Source organism: Rutilus rutilus, assembly GCF_951802725.1.
Source record: "Rutilus rutilus genome assembly, chromosome: 19".
Classification (NCBI taxonomy): domain Eukaryota; kingdom Metazoa; phylum Chordata; class Actinopteri; order Cypriniformes; family Leuciscidae; genus Rutilus; species Rutilus rutilus.
In genome coordinates this window covers 14,856,260-14,866,109 of record NC_140232.1, presented here as the reverse complement: position 1 = coordinate 14,866,109, position 9,850 = coordinate 14,856,260, and the positions used below count along the sequence as shown (strand labels likewise).

General features: G+C 35.8%; 1 protein-coding gene across 4 annotated transcripts; it reads left to right on the top strand.

The window, feature by feature from the left end:
* The first annotated feature begins 474 nt into the window (after positions 1-474).
* prkab1b (protein kinase, AMP-activated, beta 1 non-catalytic subunit, b) lies at positions 475-9,830 on the top strand. Of its 4 annotated transcripts, none has more exons than XM_084390148.1 (8): positions 475-608; positions 1,750-1,897; positions 1,994-2,145; positions 5,779-5,872; positions 6,614-6,728; positions 6,812-6,945; positions 8,260-8,328; positions 9,262-9,830. In XM_084390148.1, exons 2-8 carry the CDS (start codon positions 1,757-1,759, stop codon positions 9,337-9,339), a joined length of 783 nt encoding a protein of 260 aa, XP_084246274.1. In that variant the 5' UTR covers positions 475-608; positions 1,750-1,756; the 3' UTR covers positions 9,340-9,830. The 4 variants fall into 4 exon arrangements, with proteins under 4 accessions (XP_084246274.1, XP_084246272.1, XP_084246273.1 ...); XM_084390146.1 differs by having other exon boundaries at positions 1,750-1,900; XM_084390147.1 differs by having other exon boundaries at positions 488-608; positions 1,753-1,897.
* The last annotated feature ends 20 nt before the right edge of the window (positions 9,831-9,850 follow it).

The following is a 9,850-nucleotide window of genomic DNA, read 5'->3' as shown; positions in this document are numbered from 1 at the left end:
AATAATAAATAAAAAAAATACATATAAAAAAATACCACAATTTTTTTTACAAAATAATAATTATAGAACAAATATTGTTTAATTAATGCAAAATAATTTAAATATGAAAATATGCAATATTTTATGTGCTGCTTTGAACTACAACATTAAACCACTTTTACTTAGCCTAAATTTTTATCAATTCAAACGAAGCTGGTGGGTTATAAAATAATAATTTGAAGTATATTTGATTTCCATAATAATAGTACACATAATTCACAAGTCATAGCCTACATAACATTTAAAACGCTTTCTATTGTAACAAGCCCGAGTAATAGTCTTTTTACGAAGTTTATGGACAAGTTGTATATTTCTACACTACACTAATCGAACATATGTATAAATTATATCAAAGTTTAAAATACACAAAACAGAAAAACGCTTTACAGGAGTTTATCTGTTACAACAGAAAAACACATAAAAAACCGTCTCCCACTGGTTTAACTATACAGAGCTCGAACAGCAGGCGGAAGAGGTGTGCTTAACAGTTAACCTTTTTGTGAGGCAATGTGAAAATGGCGTTATGAAAAGAAACAGTCGCGGGCTACGGGCAAATAAAGTTTTCAGAGGTAAGTTAGTTAAATGATAAGGGAAGTTACCACAGTACGAAATGAAACGGGTGATAGACTGCGGTCGTTTATGTAGGCGAGACCTGCACACAAGAACAGGAACAACAAAGTAAAAAAAAGACGATCAAAGAAACAACATCTCAGTCTTTTACGTCCTTTGTAACGTTACTCATAGGTTCCTCAACTGTAGAATCGGCTATGTAGCTAACAGTTAACTCCAGACTGATAAAACTAAACAAAAATAGCATTAGATGATTGCCAAAACACAAACAGCGGTCAAAGGTTAGCAGCTATGTTATTTAATCGCGTGTAATGCATTGTTTGTGAATAGTGTGGGATTTATAAAACGACTTTAAGTACAGACTTGTTTAAATGGATTTTAAACCCATGTTGAATTATTTAATGTAAATACAAAGGTATTTTTGGCTGCAGCCTCTGTTGTTGCTGTTCGACTCGTGTGGCGCAAACTGTCCTTTGCCAACTTAGACGTCAATTTTAAGCAAACACTTCTGTTTTGGACATATAATTCTCGTATGTGGCTTGTCAATCTTTCATAAATAATGACAACCTTTCAGTCGTCGACTTAACCATCAGCATGCGTAACGTTATATGGTTACCAGGTACGAGTTCGTGACTTTTGTTCTCTCGCGTCTGTTTAGAAATTTAGTCCCTGATAGCATACACATACATCACAGAAACGTCCATTTGATGTGTTTTAATCGAAAATATATATATATATATATATATATATATTTTTTTTTTTTGGAAACACTGTGAAATATACCAAATATACTTGACTATAAATTGATTTTGTCCATTGGGAATTGATTGGATTGTTGCTAATATATTGCTGTGATGTCATGTGAGTGACAGGTTGTCCCGCCCTCGCGCCAGTAAACATGTCATCAGAGATGAGATGTGGCTAAAACGGAGTTATTTTGATTAAAGATTATGAGGGCACATGAATTTAGGCTAAAAGTTGTCGACTTAACATCAGGTACTAATCGCAAGTATTGAATTGGAAATCAAACATGATGTGCACAGATAAATATAATAATTTATAATAAATACTGCTATAATCCATAAAAGTATTGTCAATTTTGATATCATGGTGACTGACTTTAACATGGATGTAAATAAGCAGCAGCATGGGCAACACCAGCAGTGAGAGAAGCGGAGCGGAGAAGACGAACAGGCGAGAGAGCCGTGGTGGTAAAGATGGAGCTCGACCCAAAATCCTGATGGACAGCGCGGAAGATGGAGACCTCTTCCAAGCAGATGATGCCAAGGTGGTGTGTTTACAGTGAAATGAGTGAACTCGTTTATTACTGTTCTACCACTATTTGCTGTAGACACCTCATCAGTCTTTCTCTCTGTCTTTCTAGGAGTTTCTAGCTTGGCGACAAGATCAAGAATCAGATATTAAAGCCCCGCCAGAGGAAAGGCCCACTGTGTTCCGCTGGAGCGGTCCAGGGAAAGAGATCTACTTGTCTGGCTCCTTCAACAACTGGGCCAGCAAAATTCCCTTGACTAAGAGGCGAGTGCTGACAGATCATTAGCATGACATGGTAGACTGTGTTAACACAAGAAACACAGTGGGAGGAATCTACATCAGCCTAAAAATCATAGAGCTGAATGTTCTTCAAGGTGCTTTAAGCCAGCTGGACCTCAGTAGTAGATCTGTTCAGATAGACAGGGGGGAATTCAAAGATAAATGCAATTGTTAAAATGAATTTAAAGGAACGTTGCATGTTCAATACAAGTTAAGCTCAACTGACAGCACTTGTGGAACAATGTTGATTTGCACAAAATGTATGTCCTTCCTTTTCTTTAAAAGAAAAGAAAGAAGCAAAAATCAGATTTACAGTGAGTCATTTACAGTGTGGAAGTAAATGCGGGCCAGTCTGTAAACTTTAAAATACTCACCGTTTCAAAAGTATGTAAAAAAAGAAGTTTTTTCTCACATTATATGCCATGATAATGCAATGCCTAAAACCTAGAGGTGTTGAAATTAATCGTTTTTACGATGCATCGCGATGCAGACGTCACGAGGCTGATTCTGCATCGGTGCAGTAATAGACCATAATCGATTATTGCCGTTATAGCCTACTGACATATCTGTGACATCATTCATTGCATTCATGCTTGTGTCACTAGCGTAAAATGGCAGAGGGAGGTGAAAGACAAAAGTGAGTATAAAAAAAATTCACCCACTATTTTAACATTTACAGTGTGTGTGTGTACGCGGGTATGTACGTGCGCACGTGTGAGCGTACTTAAGTACACTACTTAAAAGTTTCATGCGTTTTTCGTTTATTAGTTATAAATGCTCCTGTCGTCTGCTGTGTTAAGGCTTAAGTTTTGTTTGACTACATTCAGAAAAAGTACTTTCTTGGAGCAGATAAAAATAAAAAAAAAAGTTCTTATATCTGACTGCTTGTATTCAGTGACAAAAATGGAGCCATGTGCGATAGCATTGCAAATGCAATGCATCGTGATATCGAATCAAATCGTTGACATGATAATCGTAATCGAATTAAATCATGAGACCAGTACGGTTCACACCCCTACTAAAACCCCAAAACAACTGTAAAAATGACTGAAATACAGCAAAAGTTATATAAGAATTAATGCACACTACCATTATAAAAGTTTGGGGTCAGTAAGATTTTTATTTTCGGGAAATTAATTATTTTATTTAGCAACAACCAGGGCTTGACGTTAACAAATGCGGGTGGATTTTCAGCAGTGGCATGTAACGCAGATGTTAAATTTTATATATAATATACATTTTTCAGTTGTGGTCTTTTAAAAAGGCTTCTGAAATTATAAACTAAGTGCAATGCAGTGTTGTCAAAAATAAAGATTTTTCGCTACATATCGATACTGAAATATCTGAAATGCATCCAATACTCATTTTCCGCAGAATAGACACACGAGACCAGCTGCGCTTTCTCGCTCTCTCATCTCTCTGACAGCGAGTTGAGACACAAACCCGCCTCCCCTCACTCGCTCGTTTCATTTGCTCTGGATGAATATTGTTGCTGTTACAGGGCTTGAATTTCGCCGTGGGATTGCGTGTATTGCGCATCATTTTTCTCATTCCCGCAGATTTTAGCCTCACACCCAAAGTGCGCACATAAAGCAGCCTCAGTACTAAATTTAGTTCTTTTCCGCTGCTTATTGCGCTTAAACAGTCAAATACATGCAAAATAATGTCAAAATGCCGGGCTTGGCGAGTATTCATGTAAACACAGTCAGTTATGTTTTAAGTGAACGTAACCAGTTGAGAAAGAAAATGCATGTGTAACAGTATAATGGATCTGCGTGTCAGGTCTTAAAGTGACGGCAGCCTAATATACCTGATGCCAAATTATGAGATAATATTACAAATATCTATATGGCAGTTTTTGAAAATACTGAGTGGCTAGTAACTTTAGAAAACCACTAGGCTGTTGAGCAAAAAAGTTAATGTCAAGACCTGGAAAAAACATATTAAATCGATTAAAAGTGACAGACATTTATAATGTTACATTCTTTTCTTTTGCAAATTCTATTCTTCTCAGAGTCCTGAAAAAAATTCATCAGCGTTTCCAAAAAGTATTAAACAGCTGTTTTCAACATTGATAATAATAATAAAAAATTCAAAAAAATTGAATAAACTTTTGAACAGTACCGTTGGTGCTTTTATAAAATAGTCTGCTTTTAAAGGGATAGTTCACTTTGAAATTAATTTTTGATATGTTTTAGCTTACCTCAAGGGCATCCAAGATGTAGGTGTCTTTGTTTCCGCAGTAGTTTTAATTTTGATATTTTTAGGTCAAACCGTTCTTGTCTGTCAGTCATATAATGCAGGTCGATGGTCACTGTCTCAAAACACAAGCACAGAGTCCAAATTAAAACAATTCCCCATCGTCCAAATTAAACAATTCCCCATCGTAAGTACACATTGATGGCCTAAGACACGAAACGAGCGGTTTGTGTGAGAAAACGAACAGTATTTATATCGTTGTTATCTCTTGAACACAGCACACGTCCAAATGATCTGACGGCGCGGGCGGGTATAGATATATACATAGATGTCGCCTTGGCTACGGTTTCGTTCCAATGAACTGCAGTAGCGAAGGTGACATCTAGTGTATACATCTATACCCGCCTGCGGGCGGGTATAGATCTATACACTAGATGTCGCTTGGCTACGGTTTCGTTCCAATGAACTGCAGTAGCCAAGGCGACATCTATTTATATATCTATACCCGCCCGCGCCATCAGATCATTTGGACGTGTGCTGTGTTCAAGAGATAACAACGATATAAATACTGTTCGTTTTCTCACACAAACCGCTCGTTTCGTGTCTTAGGCCATCAATGTGTACTTACGATGGGGAATTGTTTAATTTGGACGATGGGGAATTGTTTTAATTTGGACTCTGTGCTTGTGTTTTGAGACAGTGACCATCGACCTGCATTATATGACTGACAGACAAGAACGGTTTGACCTAAAAATATCAAAATTGAAACTACTGCGGAAAAAAAGACACCTACATCTTGGATGCCCTTGAGGTAAGCTAAAACATACCAAAATTTTATTTCAAAGTGAACTATCCCTTTAAATACTCCAAAAATTGGAACACTTCCATTATAAGTGTCTCGCTGTAACCTTGATTTTGCGTAGGTTTTTTTGGTGTTGTTGCTTTTTTTAGAAAATGAGGGACCAATCAATTGTATATTTTTGTGGTAATCAACATATTGCCACAAAAACTGTTGATTGAGCTCAGCTTGCATTGAACCAGGTGTAGTCTTTATTATTAACGTACATAGTTAGTATAGCTTCACAACTTTTACAAGAGAAACAAAAAAACACTTTTCTTATGTTATTAAAATAGCATTTACATCATCTTTTTGATTATGTGATTTTGGCCTCTTTTTTTGTCAGTAAAAACTGGCAATGTAACTTAAAGACACCACTTGCTGTTCTTTTACATGTTTAACACTAGGGGTCAATGTGTGCTTACAAGCAACTTTACAAACAACAACAACAGTAAACAGTCATGTGACCTCATGCCGAACCCTGCATGTGGCTTCATTTCACTACCATCACCATAAATAGGAAAATAAAGAACCTTCCAATTGCTTTGCCTTATTATTTTGTTCTCTTTTTCTTTTAACAGTCATAATAATTTTGTGGCAATACTTGACCTGCCTGAAGGAGAACACCAGTATAAGTTCTATGTGGATGGACACTGGATATTAGACCCCAAAGAGGTGAGAATGAGTCTCTTAATGTTTTCAGTCATCGGATAATCCTCATTTACAACAACAACATCGTTCAGACTGTCAGTCCAAGTCCAATTTTTGTGCTTATCCGATTGAAATCCGATCAGATTTAGCAAGTGTGAACGACAAAAAAAAAATATCGTTATGCCTATTCAAATCGCATTTCTGGAAATCCGTTTCAGTCTGACCGCTCTGGGCTGCGTTTCCCAAAGCCAACAATGGTTGCAAGTTTCGGCGTTACCAATAGAGTTCAATAGAACTTGAGACCACAGCTGGCTGACAATGCTTTAGGGAAACGCACCTCAGATCGGATTTCGCCTGTTCTGTGACTTTCTCACGCCACGTAAAACGTAATCGTCAGACGTTGTTATAGGAAACCTGCTGAAAGTCGCTGCAGAAACACAGTTGTTACACATTGTCATGTTGTAAATAAGACAACATCTGTATTGCAAGACCCTCCATGTTGCGGTTGTTATTGTTATTATTGTTTTTGGTGTATACCTACCAACGCAACGTCATTGCTATAGAAACCAATGCAGATATTCAGGAAAACAAAAGAGCGGCACAGACACACAAATGGGATCTGAACAGTTGCGATGCACAATCTGGACAGTCAATAATTTTAGATCAGATACGCAAATAACCGGACTTGGACCGACAGTGTGAGTGTAGCCAACATGTTTTGAAACCTGTTCTTTCATTAAGTTTAATGTTCTTTTTTTTTTTTAGGCAGTTGTGACTAATAAGTCAGGTGTGGTGAATAATGTCATTAAAGTGAGGAAAACAGACTTTGAGGTTTTCGACGCACTGAAGACAGACTCCGAGAATTGTGCCGACATGTCAGGTATCTCATAATCAATATAAAGCCCCTCACTGTTACACAAATAAAATGTGCTGCAGGTTCTGATCTTAAACGTCTTCTGTCAGACTTATCCAGCTCCCCACCCGGCCCGTACCATCAGGATCCCTACGCATCCAAATCAGAAGACCGACTGCGCACTCCACCCATACTCCCTCCTCACCTGCTGCAGGTGCTCCTCAACAAAGAAACTGGAATCTCTGTAAGTACTGCTCTGCAATTCCCTGAACGCCCAATCTAATGACAGAACCTGCTACACCCAATTGTCTGGGTAAATCGTTTTCATCCCGCTTTATGCCCACTCCCGCAGAATTTCTCTTCTGATAACCGGCCCGTACTTTTTCCCAGCTGTCACAAAGCCTCAATAACAGTTACTGTTAACTGCAACTAAAACTTAAACTATTCAAAATCATCTTTAGTAATTAATAAAATCAGTAATTGAAATAAATTTAAAATAAAATAAAATATAAATATTAGATCTAAAAAAAGCAAAGAAAGAAAAACTAACTTTAAACAAAAATTAAAGCTATACAGAAATATTTATAAAAAAATAAAATAAAAAAGACAAAAGCCCATTACAAAATTACTAAAACTTGAACTATTAAAATGAAAACTAAAAATATCAAAATAAATGTGATTCATAAATACTTAAAGAAATATAAAATCAGCAATGGTATATATTTTTTAGGTAACACTTTCCAATAGGGTTCCATTAGTTATTGTTAGATAATATATTAACTAACAATGAACAATACATTTGTTACAGTATTTTTTGAAATCTTTGTTAACTTTAGTTAATAAAAATAAAGCTGTTCAATGTTAGTTCATGTGAGCTCAGCTCCATAATTTTAATAATAATTTTAATAATAATTTTAATAATATTAAAAGATACAACTTAAGATTTCAATAATGCATTACTAAATTCTGGAATTAACATTGACTAAGATTAATAAATGCTTTAGAAGTATTTTTCATGTTTCATATTTTTTTATTTCATGTTAACTAATGTTAAAGTCCTGTGGTGAAAATCAAGCTTTTAATGTTGTTTATCTGTCTATGTGGTGTTTTTAATGTGCTTTAAGACAAACCATGTGCAAATTCATAAGTTAACACCATTGCAGAGTATTTTCTTATACTAAAAAGTCACCATTTTTTGCCATTGAGATATATATATATATATATATATATATATATATATATATATATATATATATATATATATATTAGTATTTCTAACATTAAACTATTACTATTACTTAAACACAGCTATTTAAAAATGGATATTAAAGTATTTTCATTCAGGTTTTCTGACGCACACAAAAACATATAGATGGAAACCCAGTGACTTGAGAGGAGGCGGATTCTTTGTAAATACAGTGTTGCAGTTAAAGCAGTTCCTTTTTGGGCTTACAGAGATAAGAAAAGATAAAGGGCCTCTGGTTGGAAATTGCTGAGTGTGGGCAGTTTTAGAAAGCAGTGACTTTCCCTAACATGTTCCTATATCTGCTTTGAACAGTGTGACCCAACCCTGCTGCCTGAACCAAACCATGTGATGCTCAACCACCTGTACGCCCTTTCCATCAAGGTTCGGTAACAGACTACACACACTTTAGGAAGACGCTCATAGAAGGGAATTATCTGATAATGTCCACATCCAAAAATGAACATTTTGTCAGTTAATCACCCTCATTTGCTCTCCCTCAAGTTGTTCCTAACCTGAATGAGTTTCTTTCTTCTGTTGAACACAAAGAAGATATTTTAAAGAATGTTGGTAATCAGACAATTTACGGTAGCCATTGACTTCCATAGTAGGAAAAAAAAATACTGTGGAAGTCTATGGCTACCGTCAACTGTTTGTTTACCAGCATTGTTTAAAATATCTTCCTTGTGTTCAACAGAAGAAAGAAACTCATACAGGTTTGGAACAACATGAGGGTGAGTAAATGATGACAGAATTGTCATTTTTAGGTGAACTATCCCTTTAAGCATTTCTATTTTTACTACTGTAGAGATGACCATCATCTTTCACTTGATGTCACTGACGTGTCTTTACAGCAGAATTGAATTGTGTATGCATCATTGAATCGTTATCTTCCTGTTTATCACCATAAAACTATGGAAGCTTGATATAAAATCGCAATTGCGAGTTATAAAGTCCAATTCTAAGGAAAAAAAGACTTAACTGAGGTCATATCTCACAATTCTGACTTTATAACACGCAATTGGGAGATAAAGTCACAATTGCATGATATAACGGCAGAATTGTGAGATAGAAACTCGCAATTGCGAGAAAGAAACTCGCAATTCTGACCTTTTTTTTTTTTTTTTCAGAGTTGCGTTTACATCTCGCAGTTCTCAGAATTGCAAGATAAAAAGTCGCAGTTATCATTTAAAATGTTTTATTCTGTGGCGGAAACAAGCTTCCATACAAAGTCTATACAATCTGTATTGTATGAAGTGCTATATAAATAAAGGTGACTTGACTTGACATGTAAATGTGTTTGCTTTCCTCACACAGGATGGTGTAATGGTCCTTAGTGCGACACATCGCTACAAAAAGAAGTATGTGACCACACTGCTGTACAAGCCAATCTGATCTCAATCTAACTGTGGGACCAACACTATTCTCTCTGCTTTCTGCCTGATACGGTATCATTTTACCCATCAAAGAAAGGGACCATACCTAACAACCATCACAAAACTGTGTCTGTATGAGTTTATATCTGTTTCTGAATGTCATTTTCTGATCCATAAACCAATATCTACAGTGTTTCTGTTTGCACACAATGTAATGTATTTGGCAAATGTTAAGATAGTCCTTATCAGGCTTGCAGATATGTATAATTGTTTTTGTGTGTGGCTTTTCAGTTTTTGACTCTAAAATACTGCTAGATTATTCAAAGGACATCTTTGATGATCATCTTTGAGATCTTGATTCCAGGGATGTCACTAAAAGGTTATTGATATTTAATATGAACATTCCCAACACTTCGCTTCAGAAATATCTGCGAATAAAATAACTGTTGATGAATGGACCATTGTGCTAATAAAATTACAATTAAACAATACAAAATTATTGCACACTAAGACATTATTTGTGTATCATT

Bases quoted from the DNA above. Each gene is read 5' to 3' on its own strand.
- prkab1b (XM_084390146.1), top strand. From the start codon at position 1,757: ATGGGCAACACCAGCAGTGAGAGAAGCGGAGCGGAGAAGACGAACAGG. The intron at 2,146-5,778 runs GCGAGTGCTGAC...TTCTTTTAACAG, and splicing joins AAAATTCCCTTGACTAAGAG to TCATAATAATTTTGTGGCAA. The intron at 6,946-8,259 runs GTAAGTACTGCT...TGCTTTGAACAG, and splicing joins ACAAAGAAACTGGAATCTCT to TGTGACCCAACCCTGCTGCC.